This window comes from Engraulis encrasicolus, chromosome 7 (assembly GCF_034702125.1).
Source record: "Engraulis encrasicolus isolate BLACKSEA-1 chromosome 7, IST_EnEncr_1.0, whole genome shotgun sequence".
In the NCBI taxonomy this organism is placed as follows: domain Eukaryota; kingdom Metazoa; phylum Chordata; class Actinopteri; order Clupeiformes; family Engraulidae; genus Engraulis; species Engraulis encrasicolus.
The window spans coordinates 39,148,182-39,174,042 of record NC_085863.1 but is presented as its reverse complement, the minus strand read 5'-3'; the positions used below and the strand labels follow the sequence as shown (position 1 = coordinate 39,174,042).

Here is a 25,861-nt window from a genome sequence, read left to right as displayed (position 1 = left end):
GGGACACCTTGATTTCCTTCTGGATTAATAAAAGGTTCTCTACTCTACAATTAGGATGGGGGAGAACACTGATTAATTAGTCCCCCCATCAGGAATTGAAAATGGAACCAGTACAAGCCTGACACCCAATCAGCTTACCCATGACTGGATGGATTAAACCGAGAGACGGCTGGACTGTTGATGGTCCATTGCTGTCTGGAGACACAAAGATGGTATCAAGCAAGTTTTTAACATCCTTTGGACGCATACAACAACACACAGGATTAACACAAAACCTACTTTGGTTTCAGGGACGCTGTGTCTTTAAGGTTTCCACGGCAGTGTCATGGCACACACCTCCTCTCTGGCCCCTCCTCTTAAAGGGCCACAGAGCAGCACGATCCGGGGAATTAGTGACGCAGGGATAAAAAGGAATACAAGGGGCTTCACCAGCACAAAGAGGCAACACGACAGCTGCTCACTCCAAAAAGAGAACCAGTCTGTTTTTCTACTGCACCATGTCCTGCATAACGACCCAGACAGGTAAGTCCCATTCTACACGTCTCTCTCTTGGCACATTATGTACTCTGCCTATGCACACTGTGTAATCGAGCCTGGCTGTCAGTTCCTTCCCATGTCTTTCAGTACTGTGGGTGCCTGTGGGGGTGCACTATCTACTGAAGGCTGCAGAGTCAGTTCAATCTCATGCTCCACATGTGCTGCTAAAAAAACATGTTGAGGCTGTGGCCAGCAGTGAAACATTGTATCAGCTGCTATGTTCCTGGCTGCAGTGCTATTCAGAGCAGTCAAAACGAAAGTGTTTATACTGTAAATACAGTAAATTATATAAATGAAGTGTTCTGTGCTCCTGGTATTGTGGCAGTTTGGGTGTCTCTCAAAGCAGGCGCAGCATGTTGCCAGTTATGCAATACTGGAGCAGACAGAGGGGTACATAGTGGAGCAGAGGGGGTACGCCTCTGTCTCGATCCAGATGTGTTTCATTCCAGAGCTATTTTTTGTAGAAAAAAAGCACTCTCCTGTGTAGTTCTTACTGTATATATGTAGGTCAGCATGACAGATCGATTTTTCAACCTAAGCCTTCTTCAGATGCTGAAGTCTAAGGCCGAAACATCTGTCTGTCATGCTAATCCACTAAAATAAAATACAAGAACTACACTCGATAAGGCGGCTTTTCCACAAAAAATGTACAAATCTGTTCACTTGCCCCTGAAGACCTTGTAAAAACAGGAGTTGAGAGCTCCTTTCTGAAAAAGGACTCATTCCAGAGCTGGTCAGCATGTTTTTGACCTGGTTACCTCAACTCCAGATTCTCCCGGGACACCCATGTCAGTACTCTGTGTCCTTTCTGAAAAGACATGGAACAATGGAGAGGCAAAGTATAACAATAACTGGTCTTTATGGTCACATTACCTTTGTGTGTCTTTTCTGCCTTGTGTGTTTTATTTTTTGTTCCTGTACATGTACTACTACATGTGTGTAGGGCCTATAGTAGTAGTAATACTAGCAAATATTTTCTAGGTTCTGCCCTTTTCTGGTAGTAATAGTAATAGTAGTAGTAGTAGCAGCAGTAGTAGTATTAGGGTGCTTGCGTGTATTTGCGTGTGCGTGTGCCCCTCATTGACTTCCAGCGTCTTATGACGGCGTGTGTCAAATAACCATGTCTTGCTTTGTTGTCTATCTGCAGGAGAGGTCTTCTGTAAGCCAGACTGCCATACAAATGCACATGGTCTGCAGAGCATTGCAGCCCTAGTGCGCTCCACAGATGAGATTTTGGAGCCCATCGCCACACAGATCAGAGGCACCATCCCCGCCTGGATAAGTGGCAACCTACTCCGCAACGGACCGGGCAAGTTCGAGTTTGGCAACGAAAAGTAAGTACTGGACAGCTTGGCTGGCAAGCCAGACCATCGAATGAAAAATGTACCCAGGCATGGCACTACTGGTTTTCAAACGACCAAACTGTACGCAATGAGCCAGCACAGCTGTGACATCACCATGCTATGCCCTGCCCTACAACTCACACAGATTCAAACAGAAACATATCGCTACACAGACAGAGCTTTGTGATTGGGGGCCAGAACTCTTGACCCAGCTGGGATTTTACTAGATTTTACTAGCTAGACCAACCCACCAGGCAAATGTATTTTCTGCTGCCAGGTGAGTTTGTCTAAATTACTAGGCCAAGTCAGAACATTGGGGGTAATTGGGATGGGGGTACTGTGAGGGACAACTGGCTGCAGCATTTGCAAAGTCAATGGGGAAGTGACACTGGGGAAATACTGCACGTTACAGGGAACCCCAAATCCAGCCTGTGGCCAGCAACCGTTCATGGCGATTTTCTCAGATTTTCTCTCATGTGTCTCTGGGATTGAAATTCAGTCAAATCTCTTCCAACAAAGGCGATGTGTTTCCTGTTTCAGCTATAACCACTGGTTTGACGGCATGGCCCTGCTGCACAAGTTCAGGATCAAGGATGGCGAGGTGACCTACATGAGCCGCTTCCTGCGCAGCGACTCCTACAAGCAGAACATCGAGCGCGACCGCATCATGGTGTCTGAGTTCGGCACGGTGGCCATGCCAGACCCCTGCAAGAACATCTTCATGCGCTTCCTCTCCCGCTTCGAGATGATCAGTGAGTGGACAGTGCACACTTACGCACATTAATACCTCCACACCTTTCTCCTCCATGACAGTTTTCTTCTTAATACAAGAAAAACATTCCCTGCTGCTAACCCTGTGGGGACTATAATCAAGAATCAAGAGAATCAAGAGCTTTTATTTGTCATTGACCAAAACGAGTTTTGACAACGAAATTGCGTTTAAGAATACACTGTACAAGTACTCTCAGGTCGCTGCTCATGCGAGCGCCGCCATTTAAACACACCCCCACCACCAGTAGCTCAGAATAGTATTCTACACATTAGGGTAGGAATGAGGATAAAAAACGATTCTATGGCTCCACATTGTGAATTTCCAACATCAAGAGACAGTACCCCCCCCCTCATATTTAGGGGGGGGAGTGGTATTAGAAGCAAATTAGAAGCAAATACAGACTGGCCTGTGATGACAACTCTGTGCCTATGTAGCAGGCTATGGAGGCAATCTGTAAAAATCCCCTTTTCATGCTGGTCAAATACATAATAATCAGGAATACATAATAGCATTCAGAAGTACTCAAGTGTAACGTTTGTATTCTGGAAGGATTCCACTGTGATTCCACTGTGTTGAAAACCATGGTGTAAATCACTGTGACAGAGAAATTTTGTGTTGCATAATAAGTTAGAATTCCACAAGGACCTCTGGTCTTCATTGATATGTGCAGTTCACAGTTACATAACTAGCAGCAGGGGACAGCAGGAAAAAGAACATCTGTCATGACTCCTGCCAGAGTGGCCGATGGGCAGAGGGTCTCTGAAGGTAAAGGGAAGGTCAAACACATTGATCAAGTCTGTAGTGGGGTGGGGGTCACAGGAAAAGGTGTGGGTAACAACAGGAAAATACAAGTACAGGGCAAATCCCCCCTTTCATCTCCTCTGTACCAATCCACATGATGGATCACTTCCTGCAAAACTATCATACAGTAATAAGCATTCAGCGTGCATGCAATACATGCATAACTTGTGGCATAACATAGTAATGTGAATCACAGTAGTTCATTTCAATTGTGATGACATCGGAGATGTCAAAAATCAAAGTAGAACTAAAAAAGGTCCTTCCACAGTTTCATTCCAACACAAGTAATTTCACTAAGTAACTGACCTACAGTTACTGTAGCCCAGTGTACTGGATTCTATGATGGTTGGATTAAATTTGTGTTTTTTTCCTTTTTGGGGTTTATGTTCTGTATTTTCAATACCAAGTCTAGTTATTTCCTTTGGTATAGTGGAATCATTTATGTAACAGCTATGTAATATCATGTACTAGTGTTGTACTTACACCATGAATTTACCTGTACTTTTGACACCTCTGAAATTAACTGCTTGTTTTGTCTGGTCTCAGAGCCGACGGACAATGCAAGTGTGAGCTTTGTCACCTACAAAGGCGACTACTATGTCAGCACGGAGACAAATTTCATGCACAAGGTGGATCCCGCGACGCTGGAGAGTGTCGAGAAGGTATGTAAACTTTGTTTGTCTCCATATCAGTCACCCAGAGGAGACAGTAGAGTTTGTGTGTCCTTGAATGCACCCGGCCATTACCAGAAGACAGAACGCCCACTGAGGAAGGCAGAATGCCAAAATGTGTCTGCAGCGAATAAAAGTTATCTATGCATAGTGCAGCCTTTTTTTTTTTTTTTTTTTAATTTTTTTTTTGGGGACGTTTATGCCTTTATTTGACAGGACAGTCGAAGATGATGTCAGGAAGCGAATGGGACAGAGAGACGGTGAGGATCAGAAATGACCCCAGCCGGACTCGAACCGGGGTCCCCGTGGGTGGGCATGCAAGCCCAAATGTGGGGGGCTTAGCGCGCTGATGCAGCCTTTTTCTCGTTTTCAACTTAGTTATATTAATTTGACCCAAAGAAATGAAATGAAGAAATGAAAACCGTTAGGTTGAAACATTCTCCACTCCTTATGATGCTCCAGTTGAAACCACTAAGTGCCTTTCCATGGAGTTCCTCTCCTTTTCCATTGACATTACACTCCATGGACTAGGTTAAAGAATTACAGGACTCATTTGAATTAAGCAGAGAAGAGTTGATAAGAGAAGTGGCGCTGTGAATGTTGGTGATGTTTGTCACATGTGCTGCATTACTGTGTGTGTTTTGGTGGAAGATTGCAAACAGATGAGCTGGAACTCCGGGCTGGAAAACAAACAAAATCTGCAGCCAACAAATTTCAGCAGCTTAACTGAACGCCAGAAATCCTGAAGGGAGTTTGAGAAGGGTCTTTCCAAGAGTGGGAGGAGTTGCTGTAGACTGGTTAGCCCTTCTATCATGTTTCAGCTTCCAGCACATTGTTGGAAAGACTAAGGATGGAAGGTTTTTGACAAACTGTAAAACATGCCAAGCCAGTAAAAGTAAGTTGCCCTGCTCCCTTAAGTTTGTAACTCAACTTGAGGCTTATATTTGTGTCAATTCAAGTTGAGTTAACTTACAAACCTGAGGCAGCAGTGCAACTTACCCTCATAAGTTTAACTGACTTGCACTGTTTTACAGTGCAGTGAAGAATGAACAGGAAGACAGTGGTTCATAGAGATGGGGTAGTGTTGGCAAATGGTCAAGGCCGTATTCAAACCTGCGTCCCCATAGGCCGTTTGTCTGTTTATAGAGTGGTGGATTAGCACAGTGTGCTACAGCACCACAGGATGGAATTATTTATTTGTACAAAAAATACGGTTTATAAAAGCTTATCTGTGCTATTTATTTATTTGTTTGCTTGTTTGTTCATTTTATTTTATTTTATTTGTGAATATGCTTAGGTGGACTGGAGCAAATTCATTGCAGTGAACGGCGCAACAGCCCACCCGCACCTGGACCCTGATGGCACATCCTACAACATGGGCAACTCTTACGGGCCAAAAGGTACCAGCAGGGACACTTTGACCTCGCTTGAGTGGGCGAATAATCCTGATACCAAAAGAAAAACAGCTTATTGGTCCTGGCACTTGCAACTAACTGCAAACTTCAAACACCATGGCTGGACTAGTGGGTTGCTACACAGGGCATTTTCCCTGTCCTCAGGGTTCAATGTGCTTGGGTGTTTTGATCAGACCACTATTTAGAGGGGTTGAGGGGTCGGCACATTCGTACATCTTCAGTATGACTGTAGACTAGTGGCTGATGTAAGTCTAAAATACCTGGACCTGTTTTTGGGCCTAGTCCAGCCTCTGCAAACACATCAAGAAACATCTGTGACCTTAAAAGTCTGAAACCTTTGACATGTTTACTCACTCCTCACTCTTGTTGCCTCCATATCTGTGTGTGTGTGTGTGTGTGTGTGTGTGTGTGTGTGTGTGTGTGTGTGTGTGTGTGTGTGTGTGTGTGTGTGTGTGTGTGTGTGTGTGTGTGTGCGTGTGCACGCACATGTGTTTGTGTGTGTGTGTGCTTGTGCGTGAGTGTGTGCGTGCACCTGTCTATGTGCGCGTGTGCGCGAGTGGGGTGTGTTTGTATGTGTGGGTGGGTGGATGGGGTCGAAATGGTTTGCGAGCGTGTCATTCCTCACCACCAACTAATTTGTGTTTTACACATTTCTCTCCTTAAGTATTGTATATGCTACAATTTGCGTTCATGACCAGAAGGTAGTTTTGACATTGCCTACCTTAGGCGTTCTCTACCATATTAGTTTTGACTTTTGACATGTTGTCTACCTCAGGTATTTTCTACAATATTATTTGCGTTCCTCCTGAGCGGGAGTCAGTCGAGGACACCCTTCAGGGAGCCAAGGTGCTCTGCTCCATCACCCCCACAGCAGACAAGGGCAAGCCCTCCTACTATCATAGCTTTGGTATGAAGACAACAACAGTCACACACCTCTGCTTGTTTTCCTTATTTATATTTTATCAATGGTTCTTATTCTTAAATTGAACTTTTTAGATTGGTCTTATAAACAACCATACAGTACATGTGGATTACACTACCAAATAAACAATGGGTATGACTGGATCAATCATTCCTTTCCATTTGCACTGTAAATGTACCAATTAAAGGTCTTAAGTCCTTTTAATTCAGTGTGCTGTTTCTTCTCTCATCTCTTCTTTCGCAGCAATGTCAGAAAACTATGTGGTGTTCATTGAGCAGCCTATCAAAATGAACGTCTGGAGGATCGTCACTGCCAAGCTGACGGGGAAGGGCATCAACGACGCCATCTACTGGGACCCCACCCAGGACACCATCTTCCACCTCATCTGCAAGAAGACTGGCAAGGTGAGAGATCAATGGAGTTCAGCAAAACACGACTTGCACGACTTTACACAAATCCTTTTGGTTCTAGTGCGGTAGTCAAGTAGATCATAGACTCGCACACAGGAGTTTTCCGGATCATGTTTTTTTTAACTTAAGTCAAGTCAAGTCAGCTTTTATTGTCAGCTTTTATGTTTCTTCATATGCACAAGTCATACAAGAAAAATGACATTACGTCACAAGGAAAATGAAATTACGTAAAGGAAAATAAAATTACGTAACAAGGAAAATTAAATTACGTGAAGGGAGCCTTACTCAGAGTGGTGCAAGACAGAAAAGAAAATAAAGTTGCTAACTTTTCAGTCCCTCTGGACCTTCCTCAGTGCAAACCTGGGTCACACCTTGTGCATGAACTTTGTCTGCTGTCATAGTAGTGGCCTTTGTAGGTCACAAAGCTCACACTTGCGCATTATCTGTGGGTTCTAAGACATGGACAAACAAACGATTTATTTCATCACAAGTGAAATGAACTGCTGTGATTCAAATTGTTATCCACAAGTTATTCACATGTTGTAATGCACTAGTTGTACGGGAGTTTTCCAGGAAGTGACAAATCGTGTACATTCAGACAGAGAAGATGAAAGGGGGCTCATTCCTGTAGGGACCAGTCGTTACCCACACCTTTTCCCGTGGCCACCACCACATCACAGACTTGACAAATGTGTTTGACTTTCGCTTCAAGACCTCTGAACATCAGCTCTGACCCCCAGGCACTCTGGCACGACTCCCGACTGGAAGTTCCCTCCCCTACAACTGTCCCCTGCTGTTCGTTATGTAACTGTTATGTATGCTCTTAGTTACATGTGGACTGCAAATGTCCATTAAAAGTCTTCACTGCATTCTAACGTTTTATTATCAACTAATGCAACACCAAAAGTCTCTGTCAAGGTGATTTATACCATGGCTTTCAAACACTGTGGAATGATGAACTGAATGAGTGAAAACTGTATTGGCCGATCATTACCCTTAACCTGACTCTTGCTCTCTGGTATGCCGTTCCGCACGGCGAAAGGGAATGGAACGCCCTCGCGTGTAGTTGCTGAATGCAGCCAGATGATGTAAATCAGCTTACATTACCCTCACCTCTTCCAGCGACCAGACCTTCACAGACTTGATGGATGTGTTTAGCTTTCCCTTTATCCTTTACCCTGTAAAGAATTACTTTGCCCCACTTATTTCTCCAACCAATGAGACAATCTGTAGTTAATTAGGCCACAAACTGAACAGAATTGGGTCCTCATTACTACATTGTATGTATTGGGTTTGGGGACCTTTCAGATGAGTTTGTCCTGGGCCCAGCCAAAGCTGTAAGCTGACTGATATCTCCTTCTTTAAGGACATCTCTTGATTTAGTTTAACGGTAGAGTATTTCATTTTAGTTATTTATGTTCAAAATATATGCTGCCCATTCACACATTTGATTTAACCATACATTTATACCAAGAAATAAAGATATATTTGACAAAGTATTGATGTTTTGCCACCAATGATTGATGGTGGTGGTAAATAGTCATGAGAAAGATAACATTTGTTATTGGGCAGCTTAAATTCTGGAAATACACCACTACAAAATTACATATTCTACTTTCAATGGGCCATACTGTAGACTCCACCTTGCTGGTTCATCTGTGAACATCTTGTCACTCCAATCACAGCACATTGGCGATGAGATGCATACTGATAGATGTCATGACTCATGTGTCTTCTCTGTCATTTCTGCAGGTCCACTCAGTGAAGTACTATACCAAAGCGATGTCCAACTTCCACCAGATCAACGCCTTTGAGCAGGACGGTTTCCTCATGCTGGACCTGTGTGCCGCAGACGATGGCCAGGCCATCAGTGTCTACAACCTCCAGAACATGCGCAAGTCAGGAGAGGCTCTAGATGAGGTAAGCCTCAAGATGCTATCTAATGATCGTCTATTAGAGGACGATACCCCAAACTCCGCCTACCCAATGCAAAGGAGTTTGCTCAAGATTGGTCTCCTATGGGGCCGTTGTTCCCTCCCTCTTCTTGTCTTTCTCTGGCTCTTGTTGACGGCTTGCATAAGATGTGCGCTAGGTTTCTGAGAAAGACAAAAGCTGTTCTCAAAAACGTAAACATCTTCCCTTGAGTAATCCTAGTGAAGAGCATGTCAGCATTTCCTCAAACTTCTGCAATAAAACAGTCCGTTTTTAGCATAGATGGGACCAAGTCACTGATTTGCAAGCCACAAGTCTCAAGTCCTTCCAACCATGTCTGAGAAGTCCAAATTCAAGTCATACCCAAGCCAAGTCAAGTCCAAGTCCAAGTCTCATTTTTCCAAGTCCTTAACAAGTCGGCATTTAGTCTTGGTCATAAATCCTCTCCACACTGATATGTAGGTCCCCCTTTACCAGTCGCATTCTTAACCAAAAATAGTAGGTAGGTAGTACCTATTGATAACTGGTTAAGGGCAAATAATTTCATTTTAATTGCAAGCTAAAACTGCCAAGTCAAGTCTCGAGTCAATAGCGTACAAGTCAAGAGAAGTCACAAGTCATTCCTAATATGGAGAAGTCAAGTCTCAAGTCAATTTATTTGTTACTCAAGTCTGACTCAAGTCCAAGTCAGAAGCCATTAGTCCACATCTCTGCTTTAGCTATTATGTATGTTTGTGTATACTATGTAAGCACTGCACAACCATATAGCATGCTGTTCATGTACTGTAAACACAAAGGAGGGGAGGACATCCAGACTACTGGTGCTTATGTCCTCTTAGAAACAGGATGTTGCAGAGCTTTGTTTGCATGCTTTCCAAGGCAGCTGTATCCTGTTGGTTTAAAAAGTGACTCTCTGGGCCTTGGCCATGGCTTAAATGACTAAGGCTTCAAGTTCAAGTTCAAGTTGGAGTTCAAGTTCAAGTTCAAGTTTATTATAGCCAAATCAACAGTATAACATACAGTTGCTAGGAATGTCTTTTGGTTTGCTCGCAACAGAAATACAAATAGCTAAGACAAAGACAAGAAAACAAGAGGGGCCATAAATAAACAGGGAATTACGCATACAAATAAACCTTGAAAAGTGCAATAAGACATAATACAGTACATAGTGCAAGGTAGGCAAGAGGTAGAAGGCCAGGCAGTGGAGTGGCTGTAAAGTGTTAGTGCATGCATCTTAAGGTTACGCCAGTGATCCAGGTTCGATTCTGGCCCGAGGTCATTTTGCGATCTTTCCCCTATAACCTCTCCCACTACTTTGCTGTCACCATCCTCTCTGTCCTGTCTCCAAAGGCATTAAACCCCCCAAAAATGATTTCAATAATTGGGCTTGGGGAAAAATGGAATTGGAAGGACTCTTGGTAGATTCTTATGCCAGGGACAAAAAACATAGGTTGGAGAGCAAATACTCAATGCTGTTATCCCCAGCTAAGTTGTAAGTGCTTCAGAATAAGAGCACCAGCAAAAACATAAAACGCACAATATAATTTAGTGGAATGTCCTTCGGCTGTTCTTGGAAAGCACCAAGCAGCACTTGAGGAACTTTGGACGAAAGCAAACAGCACAACTTGATGTGTTTTGGACAACTGTTTGAATTCCCCTTCTGTGCTTCGCTTGAAGTGCCAGACTGTTGGTCCAAACCAAAACAGGCCTCTTCTCAGGAATCCTGTGCTCAGGCTGGAGTCTTCCTGCTTCTGCATGGACTAGTTTTAAATAGTATGGTCTTGTGTGCAAGGTCTTTGTTTTGCTCAGGACCAAGTGCATCGCAAACTTTAAATACTTTGAATTAAATCTAAATAGATAATATGACAGCAACAACATAGTATGAGTTTGCATAACTGTGTGGGTCTGCACAGTAAAAGCAGTTGAAACAGAATCGAATAACTCCATTTCAGTTAACATTTGGTTCCGCTCAAAAATACTATTAATTTTACTATTTAGTAAATGTAATATTTTTAGAGTTAACTCTATTCAATATTAAGTAATGATTAAGAGCTGTGATTGAAATTAAACTAGCAACCAGCTGAACTTTACCCAGTTTTTTAACCTGATTTTCCCCTTCTGACTCTTCAGTGTTGTATATACTCATATAAGTTCACTTCAAAATATTGGCATCCTGTTTTTTACTGTATGTTGTTCTGTGTATGAGTGTAATATGTTAAAGGCATCACCATCAACGACATTATCTCTCTTTTGTGAAGGTGTACAATATGATGTGCAGAGCATTTCCTCGGCGCTTCGTGCTCCCACTCGACATCACCAATGAGACACCTCCGAATGAAAACCTGAACACACGACCTGACAGCACAGCAACGGCCATTAAACTCTCAAATGAAAAGGTGTGCGTGTGTGCGTGTGTGTGTGTGTGTGTGTGTGTGTGTGTGTGTGTGTGTGTGTGTGTGTGTGTGTGTGTGTGTGTGTGTGTGTGTGTGTGTGTGGCATACATGGTCAGAAATTAGGGTGTGTGAATGAATACCAGGAATGTATGCACTGTCTATAAATGTGCAAACATGTTTACTGTAAAAATGCAGTGTTGAAGTTAAACACTTTGAGTACTGTGGGACCAAATACAATAGATGTTAAATTAACACTGCAAAATTTGCTGTGCATTCTGTTTACAAGTATGTTAAAACTGCACTTTCTATTTGTCTAACTCTAATCCAACTCTGCCTATTAGGTATTTTGTACATTTGAGAATCTCCATGGTGATGACATTGAGGACTTTGGTGGTCTGGAGTTCCCCCAAATCAACTACAAGAGGTGCAACACCAAACCCTACCGCTACTTCTACGGCTGTGGCTTCAGACACCTCTTAGGGGACTCCCTACTCAAGATGGACTTGGAGGGAAAGAAGCTGACGGTAAATATAAACAATGAAGCATAGGCTACTTGTGTTCAAAAATATTTTTGTTAGATTAGTTAAAGGTAAGATTGTGGCCAGAGTAGGTATTGCAACTATCCAACCTATTGCCAAAGTGCAAAACTGTGCTGCCTATTGCCACATTTGATCTTTTTTTAATGAATATTTACGAAGTAATAAACTAATATTTACAAGTATGACCAAAGTACAGTAAGTTATGCAGCTAAAAATGCCTATTACTGAAAATTCAAAGTGGTTAACCATGGAGAAGATCCTCCTTTTCATGTATGAAAAGTGCAATTTTCCCAGTCATAATGAGTAGTTAGAATTTGATGGTGGTGGTAAGTATTTATGAAAAAGATAACATTAATCAATGAGCAGCATGAATTCTGGAAAGAAACTGGAAAAAATATTACACAGTTCCCCTTATGTATAGGTACAGTTAGTAAATACTGTAACTATATACATCTTAAAATGAATAAAGCATATTGTGTACTGAATATAATACAATTATACATTGCTCAAAAAATATTACCAATATGTAGTAATTATAACCTATTTGATTGAGGTTGTCTTGTAATGTTATCTATGGCTAGCTATCTAGGATAAAGGGTGTCCATAGCCTAGTGGGTAAGGAGGTGGACTTTTAGATCAGAGGGTTGCAGATTTGAATCCCACCAATACCTCTCCCTACACCATCCATGGCTGAAGTGCCCTTGAGCAAGGCACATACAGTAACTCCACATTGCTCCAGGAACTGTTACCAATTGACTCTGCAAATAAATGTAAGTCGCTTTGGATAAAAGCATCAGTTAAGTGTAATGTAATCTAATGTGATGTAATGTAATGTATGTAGGGATGCAAGTATATGCACTTATGTATGACTTTTAGGTATGCACTTTATGTATATTTATGATGGCTCTTTATGCCTGTACCGTCTGCGTGTATTTTGCTGGCAGTATGTGTTGTGTGTTATGGGACAGCTAATTTCTGATGATTTTCCTTCTGGAATGAAAGAATCTTAACTGTTGAATTTTGATTTTTGATAGACTGATGGACATGTCAGATGATTGTGCTATTTCTTATTGTCTTTCAGTCTTGGTACCAGCCTGGTCTCTTCCCGTCTGAGCCTGTCTTTGTTCCGTCACCGGATGCTATAGATGAGGACGACGGGGTCATCCTGTCAGTGGTGGTGAACCCAACAGAGGTGAGCTATTAGCCAGGCTATCACAACTTCCTGATGCCTTATTTCCTCTACCGTGAGAGTTCTCTCAGGGTTCTTTCCGCTATCCTGACTCCCGTCCTCCCCAAGTGTTTGTGGCCTTGTGATGATGTCACAAGGTGTCATTGACGACAGAAATGTAATATATATGAAATAGCAATAATAGTCCTACATTAGAATAGACCTATCGCTGGAAGACTGTGTCTGACACAAACTCAAGACTGTGTCTGACTCAAACTCAAGTTCGAGCCTAGTCTTGCCTCAGAATAGCCCACTCATAAGAGAAGCACTAGGTTGACTGTAATTCTGGGCAGTGTAGAATACAGTGTGGGTGACAATACAGAGAGAGTTGAAGAGGACAATGGGATGATCCTCTCAATGGTGCTCAACCTAACAGAGGTGAGCTATAGCCTGGCTATCGCCTCTTCAACTTTTTATGAGCATTGGTCTGGTCTTGCCAACCCCCCACCTTGTAAATCAGGGCTGCAACGATATTGTATCGAATCGAGAAATCGTGATACGCAAAGTGACGATACTGTATCGCGGTGCAAGAAGGCAGTATTGTGATATGCAGAAAATTGGTACACTTCATTCCAGGATTTTTTTAATGTATTATTTTATTTTACAGTGTTGGCAAATGTGAAAAAGCAAATTAATTCATTTTTAAAAATAGATAAAAAAAAATCGGGGGTTTATCAAACCGTGGGTCAAAAATCGTAACACGTAACAAATCGTGAGTTGAGTGTATCGTTACAGCCCTATTGTAAACCCATTTTTCAGAGTGGGCCTAACCTGTGTCAATGAAATGCTAGCGCTATAGGCTAGCGGTTAAAGCTGTAACTTGAAAATTTTAAAGGAGAGTGATTGATAGGGCTGATAGGAGGCTTGTCCAGACTGATTTGACTCAGGGAAATTAAAAAAGGAAGAAAATCTTTTTGTTAGTTAATTTTAGTGCATTAAGACTAACGTTTCGACAAGCATCTTCAAAATGCTGATGAAGATGCTTGTCAAAACGTTAGTCTTAATGGACTAAAAATAAATAATAACAAAATCTGTGTGACCAGATTTTCTTCCTTTTTTATTTATGTTTATTCCTGCGCTGGTTGCACCGGATCGTTACATTAGTAGCGCCCGAGGGATACGTATTCACCTTGACCTTGACCTTGACTCAGCAAAAATTTGAGCAGCGTCACATGACGTAATAACTCATGAGAGATGTCATGTCATGTCAGGTGTCATGGGTCATGGGTTATGGGTGATGGATCATGGGTCAGGTGTCATGGCACGTCATTGAAGTCAAAGTTCAAAGTCAAAGTCAAGATCAGTCAGTTTCGTTGAGTCTGTGTTATTTCAGACACGAAAAAATGGTATGTCTTTCCTCTTTGGGTGTAGAAAGGTGTCATGTTCTCGGTCCTGTAATGCCGCCACAAAGACATGAGATTTAGAACTTAAGAAAATAAATTGTGCATTTACAACATACGCTGTAACATTTTATTTAGAACTAAAAGTTCTCTGAAGAAGAACCTACACACTGTAAAAAATATCACAGGTTTACCAGCTGCCCTAGAATTCCACATTAATTTTAATCCTTATTGTAAGTTGTGTGAAGCTTTGAATTGCAGCTTTGTGTTCAAACAACACACACAACTGCACACAACTTTCAATTTTGTTTTAATTAATGTGGAATTCTGAGGCAGCTGGTAAGCTTGTGATTTCAAGTTAAACCATGCTGACTTTTACAGCGTATGGCAGAATTAACTAACTCTATACGTTGTCACTTGTTTTTTTGCAGTGTAGATACTTGGAAGAACTTTTAGAGGTTTCCGCACACTTCCCCCACACAGGTTCTCCAAAGAATCTTTAGGTGTTCTTCAGTTTGGCGCTGTGCAAGACTAGCCTTTCAGTAACCCATAAAAACCCATTTTTTACTGTCTAGTTCTGTTACATAATTGTACATGCCAACAGAGCAATGATACCTAAGAAACATGAACCACATAAATACAGTTTTCAAACATGCTGTGGCGGCGGCTGTTTGAAGTCGGGGCTCAGCGGTGGGGAGCTTTGAGTGCAGGTGTTTGAGGCCGATTCACAGGGCAGGAGGAGGGCACAAGGGCGTGAGTTCTGTGTGTGTGTGTGTGTGTGCGTGTGCGTGCGTGCGTGCGTGTGTGTGTGTGTGCGTGTGCGTGTGCGTGTGCGTGTGCACACACATACACTCAGGATCGGCAGGGTTAAAGCCCTGCCAAAGAAAACATACATAAATTCAGGTTGTTAAGATTCTTGCAAGTGTATCCACACAGTGCAAGTGTATAAACACAGTTATGATAAAATAACAAAACAGGGAATACAAATCCCAGAGGCAGACAAGCAAGTAAGGCCAGGTGCACACTACTGGGGATAGCACAGTGCTGTGTAGTTATTAGAATTAACATCAGTAGTCCTGTAGTGAAGGCTGCACTGGATCCAAGAAACGGCCCGGGCATTTTTAGCATAGACCAGCCCCTAACATAGCACCCCACCCCGCTCCAATATAATATGATGGTTCACTGTCCATATACTGCAATAAAGATGCACCAATTTACCGCCCCATCCAAATCATGGAATGGTCTCTCTGGAGCAAAATTTAAATAAAAACCAAAACAAACAAATGTCGGCCCAACAGGAAAATGCCCGTTATGCCAGATGACCAGTCCAGCCCTGGGTATAATTACAAATGTGTCACATCATGTGACAAAATCGTAGTCCCCTCACATCTCAGCTAAAGCCTTGATAGAAGGCAATTAAAATGTGCACTGGGGGAGTTGGGGGTCACTGGAGTCCTGATTATAATGAGCGGCTTGTGAGTGCAGAGCGTCTGCTCAGCTCAGGCCCACACTGCCTTTTCAAAAGCTGTCTGCTCTTTGATCCGCGGATGATGCGTGGTGGCAGAGCTTATGTCACGCAGGATTGCTGAAGATCATCAAAACTTTCAAAGGGCAAATGACTTGTTGCCCGTCTCGTCTGACTTTATTGAAATGCGCTGTCTGAGGAAATGATGAAAATGGGTATTGTTGCTAAGTAATCGGCATACTGATAGCAATCATAATAAAATGGCTAATCTTACTATGCATGTCAACATACAGTATAAACCATTAATCATGTGGCAATTTACGATAATGCACTTGTATAAGTACTGTGCGGTGTGCATTTATAGCTTGTTCCCCTTTCTGGTACTTCACCAGGCCTGGACTGATTATCTGGCATACAGGGCACTTCCTGGTGGCCCAGCAGTCCTTAGGGGCTAATAATGTTGGGTTTTTTGTATTTTCTTACAGCCCACAATTTAGAGGGGGCAACACGAAAATGCCCTGGCCAGTTTTTAGACAGCCGGTCCTGTACTTTGCATTTGCTAGTGATTCAGTTTCACTCAAAGGTAACCTCAAAAGGACTTCATGAGATCTAATAGATACATAAAGACATACAGTATACATACATATACCCCTACCCCTACGCCTTCCCCTTGGCCCTCGTCCTTTCAAACGAAGCAGTAAGGGGAAGGGCTTGAAACGCAACCCCTACAAATTGAGACAGCCCTTCAAACATCACGAAATCACAACCATATCATGAAAAAACAGCTTCTCTATGGTTAAACCGACGTTATTGCTTGTAATTACTCCTGCAAAAATGTGCAATTCCTTCACGACGTCCATGCATTAGGTGGACGATAGCGCTTTTCTTCATGTGCGTTTCATGGAGAAAATGACCGTTACACATTGGGACAATGTTAAACTTAGTACAATGCAGCAATTATTACAACTGAAAATCCGTAAATTAAGGCAAAAAAATACTTACATTTGTGCGCTTTGCGGGTGCCGCTTCTTTAAATGCATTCGCAATGCATGCGGGGAAATCGGTCTCACAGTACCCCTCTGTTTGAAGCCTCTGGAAAATCTCCTGATAAGCCCTTCCCCTTACCTCTTCCCCTCTGTCTTAACGTGAGTTGGTGTATAGTAAAAAGCCGCACTCCCGGATCAGTTTCTTGCAGTTTTAATACTGGGTTAGCATGGCAGACAGACAGACGTTTCGGCCTAAGCCTTCTTCAGCGTCTTTTTTGAAAAAGACGCTGAAGAAGGCTTAGGCCGAAACGTCTGTCTGTCATGACGCTGATGAAGGCTTAGGCCGAAACGTCTGTCTGTCTGCCATGCTAACCCAGTAATAAAACTGCAAGAAACTGATCCAGGAGTGCGGCCTTTTTACATGAACTTTGCTGTTTGAAACTTTTCGGAGTTGAGCGCACTTTCTCTACTAAAAGTTTAACGTGAGTTGGGACAGCACTACCCATACACATGAACGCCCAAAACGGAGGGGAAGGGGAAAGGCAAAGGGCTAAGGGGTGAAATGGGATTCAACCGTAGATTACCATGTCACTGTCTATGGTAGCCCTTTATGTCTGTTTTGTGAGTTGTGTAACAACAATTTATGCACCAATCACGATTTCATGCTACTGTCACTGTGCGTTGTAGTATTTATAGCAGACATGTTTTCTTCTGACATACAGTACAGCGATACAAATGAGCTAGAACACTGTGGTAATTTCTGTGGAAAAAGCAAACAAACAAAAGCAGTGTTGTTCTTGGCGTTGGCTGAGGCTCAAACTGTTAAGGCACTGTAGTGTTATGCCGGGGTTTGGAGAGAGTGGGAGATAGAGACGGGTAGGATTGGGAAATGACCTCGGGTCGGGAATCGAACCCAGGTCCCCAGCGTAAGAGTGTGTCCTACTGTTTGTGCCACGGCTGGGCCAAAAGTGACCTCTCCCTCCCATGTACTGGTACTCCCTGTCACCACCTCACACTGTCCTGTCAAATAAACGTATAATAGACCCTGAAAAGTCTTTGCAAACAAACAATATTGTTCTTCTTTCCAGGACAAAGCAACGTTTCTGCTGGTGCTGGATGCCAAGACGTTTGAGGAGCTGGGCAGGGCTGAGGTACCCATCAACATCCCTTATGGCTTCCACGGAGCCTTCCAGCCCACCGCTTAAAGAGGAACAGCGATGTGTTTCCCAAAAAGTCTTAAGTAGCACTTAAACCTACGTAAAAGTACTTAAGTATGAGGTGCCTCTTTGGCAATATATCAAAAATAAGTCTGACATCATCACTAAAAGTTAATGCACAATTTCACCTCGTAGATGCACATTGCCAAAGCATTTTATTTTGCACCTGCAAAAAAAAAATATTGTATGAAGGCCTATAAAATGATTGTATGTATGAACATTTAGTGATGTGATATATTATGACCTAGGGGACAAATCATACTTAAGTACTATTTAACCTGAATGACTACTTCAATATTTTTGGGAAACGTAGCCCAGATCTCTCCACCTCCCAACTTCAGACGTCTGGATTGTCCCTCAGGAGCCCCGATCCTCATTGCTGACCAAAGATCTTTTTTATGAGTAATGCGTCAATGAGTTACAATAGCCTGCACCACATACATAGTTATGAGGATGCCTATTTGTCACATGCATAGTAAAGACACTGTGAGTGATATGCAATGGAACTGCAACTCAGAATCTCCATATGCATGTGACCAATGTACAGTATATCGTTGTATCCTTATTGTTACGCTATATTACAGTGCCTCTCTGTAAGCAGTCAAGTGATGATCAGGTTCTGTTCTTCAGGAGTTATCCAGAGTGAAATGCATTTTAGGTCAATTTTTGGATGATTGGGAATACATACCATGAGCTTGCATGAAAATGACATCAATCGGTGTAGCCAAATTGTGTTTTACATGGATGCGCCTGTGGCATATGATTTTGCAGATGCAAAACACTATTTATTAACATCACACTTATGTTATGGTAAGTAGATGGTCCCTCAAGACAAACCAAAGTGTCTCAAGCCCGTCAGATGTCTTCCTACAAGGTCTAGACAATGACCTTCATCAGTAGTCTATTTCAATAGGCCCAATGGGCTAGGCTTTATTGTTGCACACAGCTTCCTTTCAAATTGAAAAGAAATTGACTATGTTTTTAATAAGTACTGCTATGATACTTTGAATTTCCTGGGCATGTAACTGTTACTGATACAGGTGGAAAGCTTCCAACAAAGTAGTGGCTTGATTGTGCTCACTCTGCACGCCCTGTCCGAAGACATGACGAGCTAAGGACACGTTGGTTTGTCTTTAGGCACCCTCTACTTACCACAACACAAGTGTAATTCTGTTTGGAACCTTTGGAAACGTGGAGAATAGTGTTTAGTATCAGCAAAATGACACGCCTCAGTCACATCCATGTAAAAACCATCACGGTTAATGTGGTCACAATCAAACTTTCTCAAAACAAATTCGATTGACATGATATTGATGTCAGCTCTCTTAAAAAAATCTAAAAAAGGGACATATAATGTGTTGCACTCTATATTACTTCCTTTAATAGAAGGGCATTTACATGTAATTATTATACGGCCCTCTAGAATGTTGCGAGAGCTTCCATTCACTTTCAATGTGCTGCCTCGACGTTCGGTGGGCAACTATTTTTCGATAGGCCTACATTATCACTTACATAATAGGCCTACCACCTAACTGTGCCATCTAACCACGTATGTTACTGAAACAGTTGTGCCTTCTTAACCACATTTCTACACTTATAACATGTAACTATTCATCAGCAACATACAGCATTTCATATTCAAAGGGAGATGTCCAGAAGACATGATGAGTTTTCAAGTCTTATCATATGATTCGGTGCCTAAATATTCAGCCTGTGTACTTGGTTGTTAATTAATTAACTGAGTAATATGTTACTTTTATTTTCTATTGTTTTTTATTGATTTTTTAATGATACTTGCTTTTGTGCACTAAGAGAACAAAACTATTTTAATATGCACTAAAACACAAATTTGTGTGACATTTTTGTTTTATTTTTTGTACAGATGTTGAACTAACTGTATGCATGGAACATTGTTGACATAAAAAGCACATAAAAAACTAAATTTTGTTGTTGTTACTAATGCCCATAATTTCATAAAGGGCTACTTGGCCAAGTCAGTTTTGATGTTAGTCCACTGATAAGAGGGAAAGGGATTTATTGTCTTCATTGATTTATTTTATAGCACCAGTGCAATAAACATATCAAAGACTGCAGTAGCCATGGAAACCATATACTACTAAAGTGTAGCATAGTTTCCTTTAAACATTCCTTTAAACATATGAAAATATACTGTATGTAAAATATACTGTAAATGCCTGAAACAGAATATACTGTATCTCAACGTGTCTCATGATATAAGTAAGATGGTATAATAGAACAAGTATGGAGCAAACTATGACATTGATTTTACACTTGTGCTCTGGTCTAATGACTCAGTATTTTATATGCTCTATGAGTTTTTATTTCTTCTCTTCCATTGTGGTCACCATCTATCCTGATGCATGAGCCAGATGGCGGCACTAGGGGGCGACACCTTGGCTGGCCCCCACCCACTCAACTGTCGAAATGCAACCAGTTTACCACGAGGGGGCAACACTCGCTCGCAATGAAGTGAACTTGTGAGTGGTCAGAAAGCAGACTCTTCGTCCTCAAAAGTAGAGCACTGTCTTTCAAAATGTCTCACACTATCCATTCCATTATACTTAACCCTATACTGCACACATTATTATCCCATCATGGAAAAAAATCTCACTGTGGTTTTTGTCACATAAAATGAACTTCTTAAGACATTTTTGCAATTTTTTTCAAAAAAAAGTTTTTTGGGGGGGTACTTTTAGGTTTGTTGCCATATGGCAACATTGTGCATTTACGGAAAGGATCCAGTGTACATTTTCCCTCCAAGACCAAACAAGGGTCATACAACATTATGGATTATTTTATAGAAATATAATTGTTTTTATCTCAGAAAAACATTGAAAGTTTACCCACAAGTTCAAGGGAGTTATTTAACACATTTTTGCCACTGAGAGAACAAGTGAATACTGTTTATTATATCCCCGAAAAACAGTATTTCAGTGGTATTACTTTGACCAACCACCAATGAATATATTAGGTATTAACACAATATCTGTGCATAGATTTGCACAAAAATGTTTATGGTAACTGTCTATAATATGTACATGAACTGATTTAATTTTGGAAGCCAACACTTTCAAGATGGCCGACATTCAAGATGGCCGATTTGCGGGCCAGGCATCTTTCAACATAACCAACAGTTTATTTGTCATAACTTTTGAATGGATGCTTGGATTTACACTAAACCTTGTGTGATAACACTCTATAATGAGTAAATAAGTCATGTAAAATTGTGAGGCCAGTGCTTTCAAGATAGCTGAATTTCAAGATGGCTGACTTTGAAGTTGGCAATCTTTCGAGACGCCCTACCTTTTGTTTACGCCACAACTATTCAATGGGTGCTTGGATTTGCAGTAAATCTTGTGTGTTAATAATATAATTGGTTTATGAGCTGTTTGAAATTTCGAGATTATGCTTTTGAAATGGCTGACTTTCAAAATGGTTGACTTTGTACAATCATTTTTAATCGGGTTGACAGATTTGCACAAACGTTGTGTGCTAATTAGCCTAATTATAACATACACATGAAGTCAAAACATTTTGGAGGCTTCAAATGGTCAAGATGACAGTAGCTTTATGCTCTAATCTGGGGTTTGGGGATTTTTGTGGTATACCTCTGGCAGTCTGGGGAGGCTGCATAGGCCTTGTTCGCTTTTCTGCATGTACTCAGAGTGAAAGCTCATAAAACAGTTCTGTACACCTATTATAACACTTTTAATGTTCATTACAGACTGCCATTTACACAAATTATAAATATTATCAGTTATCAATCATTCAATCAATAAATAAATCAATTAATCAATCAATTAGAATTGGGTATTTGTATCAATACACTTTCCCTATTGACCGTCTTGTTCCACTACCGCACAATGTTGCCATATGGCAACATACCTATTTTTCAACATAAAATGGAAATAATTTTAGTTGAAAACAAAACAAATCGTGAAAACAGATCATGACTAACTATAGATCATCCCAATATTTTTTAAAATGTTGTAAATATTGCAAAAAGTGTGAAAAATCTTGGCCAATGCCAGAGTAATCTGTCAAGGACACACGCTCATGTACAGTGAGGGAAAGAGCGAGCCTGGGGCAGTGTGTGGTGTCAGGTGATGTCAAGAAACCACATAATTGGATAAAACAAGGCCACAGTTTCAATATGAAAACCAATCAGTGTCTATTATTTATATTTAAATACCAGGAAATGCCAAAAGAATGGTATGTTGCCATATGGCAACACCGTGCAGTATAGGGTTAAAAATCGGTGTAACCTGTGTAAGCCTGCTATTCCATGTAACTCAGTGGTCGTGTGCTGGTCATGGGCGCGTAACCACAATCGCAGCAAGAGGAGTATTGAGAGAGCGATAAAGAGAAAGGGAGAGCAACCTTACGGTACATTTCCATATCTCCGCTCTCTCAGGTTTCCTGTAATCCTTGCACATCAAACAGGGGCCACGGCACAGGGGCTCAGACCCTAGCGGCGGCACCAGGCCTAGCGCCACTCCCCTCCCCTCCCCTCCCCTCCCCTGCCCTCCTCTGGAATGCCCTCCCTGCCCTCCCCTTCCCCTGTCCTGCCGATACTGTTTCCAGCCAACAGAAACGCTTTTGTCCCGCCTCGCAATCAGGATGTCGGATTGTCAGCCTCATGCAGCCTCACAGTTGTAGTGTCAGATTGTCCAAGTCTCCATGTAGTCTCTCTCTCTCTCTCTCTCTCTCTCTCTCTCTCTCTCTCTCTCTCTCTCTCTCTCTCTCTCTCTCTCTCTCTCTCTCTCTCTCTCTCTGTGTGGAGAGAAGACTAGGCAGATCAGAAAGCAAGACATACAGTAATTCCATGCCTACAATTTCCAAAAGCTATTATTATGACTGTTATCATTGTTAAATAATATTTAGTGTTGCATACTGTCCCAAATCTGACTTGGTACTACCAGGCACTCTGTCTGACAACCCTGGTGTGTGGGGGTGGGTGTGTGTGTGTATGCGTGTGTGTGTGTGTGTGTGTGTGTGTGTGTGCGTGCGTGCGTGTGCGTGTATTTGTGTTGTGTTGTGTGTTGTGTTGTGCGTGCGTGCGTGTGTGTTTGTCTGCGCCCTTGCATGTGTCACAAAACAAGCTCACTCACACAACAACACCAACAGAGAATATGAATAGCCCATCGTCTCGCCATCCCCTCTCTCTCTCTCTCTCTCTCTCTCTCTCTCTCTCTCTCTCTCTCTCTCTCTCTCTCTCTCTCTCTCCCTCCCTCTCCCATGCTGTCCTGTTTCGTCTGCCGTTCACACTTTTATTTTGAGTGCGTGGCCACTCGCTGCGCTGCAGAATGACAGTGTGTCTGCTCTCGGGGATGATTCACGGTGCTGTTTGTGTCACTCGGCCCTCAGTCACATTAAGTCGTAGTCTAGAGATGCAAATGCCCCTAGCAGCTGCAAATGTAATCCAATGCCTTGGGGGTGTACGTAGTGACAATCCATAGGGCTTTTGAATTGATGCTCCTATAAGAGTAATCGAATGTGATGGGCAACCTGGATTCATTAGTTACATGCAACCCAGTGCCACATGCAGTATTCCAAATGGCCTGGGGGGTTTACTAAGAACATGGTTAAGTGCTAAACCAGGCTTGTAACCTACAGCAAGTGGTAAACATGCTAATAGATGTACCTGCAGGCATCATTTAGTTAAAGGGACACTGTGCAGGAAATGGTCAAAAAAGGTACTGCAACTATGCTGCTCATTGAAACTGGGTTGGCTATCACCAAATTTGATATTTACATGAAAGTTTACTAAGTAATAAACATATATGTTCTAGTATGGTCCAAGTAGAGTCATTTTTGCAGCTAAAAATTGCTATTTTTGGAAATTCAATATGGCGAACCATGGACAAGATCCCTCTTCTCATGTATGAAAAGTGCAATTTTTCCAGTCATAATGAATACTTAGAATTTGATGGTGGTGGTAAGTATTCATGAAAAAGGTAACATTAGTGAATGGGCAGCATGAATTCTAGAAATAAACAACTAAAAATCTCACACAGTGTCCCTTTAAGAACATGAGGACTCCAGGCTCCTCTATTACTGTAGATGATTTACCTCTACCACAGGGTCAACTTAACCTGGTTTACTACTGAACCAGCTTTGTTGTATACCCCTCTGGTTTTACCTGTCCAATTCAACCAGGTGATGTCGCTCATTACCTCTTAAACAGCTACAGTGCCCTCCATAATTATTGGCACCCCTGGTTAAGATGTGTTAAAAGCCTTAAAATAAATTCAGTGTTTATTGCAGAAGAATACTGTCACACTGAAAATTTTAGGAAAATGTAGCCTTCAACTCAAATGAATTGTAGGAAAATAAAAAAAATCCCTGACTAAAAAATAATTATTTTTCATTAAATCACCTGTTCCACAATTATTGGCACCCTTAACAATTCCCAGGAAATACATATAATTGAAGCATTTCTGTCATTTCTACAGTAGTTTACAAAGTTTACCAGAGTATGTAGGAACATTTAATTAGTAATTCATCACTTCCTGTTTCCCTGGGGTATAAATATGACGTGACACCGAGGCCATTTCTCTTATCCACTCTTAAACATGGGAAAGACAAAGGAACACAGCATACAAGTGAGGCAGATGTGCGTCGACCTTCACAGGTCAGGCAGAGGCTACAAGAAGATTGCCACTCAACTGCAGCTGCCCATATCTACTGTGAGAGGAATAATTAAGAAGTTCAAAACAACTGGAACAGTGGTAAACAAGCCTGGACGAGGACCCAAGTTTATTTTGCCACCACGCACAGTGAGGAGGATGGTAAGAGAAATCAAAATATCTCCGAAGCTCACTGTTACAGAATTACAACAAATGGTAGCATCCTGGGGTCACAAAGTCTCCAAATCAACCATCAGGCGCTGTCTACACGCCAACAAGCTGTTTGGGAGGCATGCACGGAGAAAACCTTTCCTCACCCACAATCATAAACGCAAACGTCTGGAGTTCGCCCAGCGGTATTGGGGCTTCAACTGGGACCGTGTGCTTTGGTCAGATGAGACCAAGATTGAGCTTTTTGGCAACAAACACTCTAAGTGGGTCTGGCGTGCCACGAAAGATGCGCATGCTGAAAAGCACCTCATACCCACTGTGAAGTATGGGGGTGGGTCAGTGATGCTGTGGGGCTGTTTTGCTTCCAAAGGCCCTGGGAAGCTTGTTAGGGTGCATGGCATCATGAATGCTTTGAAATACCAGGACATTTTAAATCAAAATCTGTTGCCCTCTGCCAAAAAGCTGAAGATGGGTCGTCACTGGGTCTTTCAGCAAGACAATGACCCTAAACATATGGCCAAATCTACACAGAAATGGTTAACCAGACACAAAATCAAGCTCCTCCCATGGCCATCTCAGTCCCCAGACCTCAACCCCATTGAGAACCTGTGGGGTGAGCTGAAGAGGAGAGTACAGAGGAGAGGACCCAGGTCTCTGGATGATTTAGAGAGATTCTGCAAAGAGGAATGGCTGAAGATCCCTCTTTCTGTCTTTTCCCATCTTGTGAAACATTATAGGAGAAGATTAGGTGCTGTTTTGTTGGCAAAAGGGGGTTGTACAAAATATTAACAACAGGGGTGCTAATAATTGTGACACACATTATTTGATGTCAAATAATTATTTCTTTATGTGGGATTTTTTCCCCACTGAATAAATGCACTTGTATTGAAGGTTGGATTTTTCTCTTTTTTTCCATTAAGGTCCCATATTATTTAGAGAAAAATAATAATAATTGGAAGCTAAAAAACACATCTCAACCAGGGGTGCCAATAATAATGGAGGGCACTGTATGTGGCCAAGCAGAGGCCAGGTGATTAGGGCAAGGACGAATCACCGTGAAGTGCATCCT

At 42.0% G+C, this 25,861-nt stretch overlaps 1 protein-coding gene across 1 annotated transcript; it reads left to right on the top strand.

Annotated features, from left to right (window-relative positions):
- Positions 1 to 409: 409 nt before the first annotated feature.
- Positions 410 to 19,913, top strand: bco2a (beta-carotene oxygenase 2a). The gene is made up of 12 exons (XM_063203495.1): positions 410 to 522; positions 1,685 to 1,871; positions 2,421 to 2,632; positions 4,000 to 4,115; positions 5,422 to 5,524; positions 6,315 to 6,446; positions 6,705 to 6,865; positions 8,624 to 8,791; positions 11,062 to 11,199; positions 11,538 to 11,720; positions 12,817 to 12,927; positions 17,843 to 19,913. Exons 1-12 carry the CDS (start codon positions 498 to 500, stop codon positions 17,957 to 17,959), a joined length of 1,653 nt encoding a protein of 550 aa, XP_063059565.1. The 5' UTR covers positions 410 to 497; the 3' UTR covers positions 17,960 to 19,913.
- Positions 19,914 to 25,861: the final 5,948 nt, after the last annotated feature.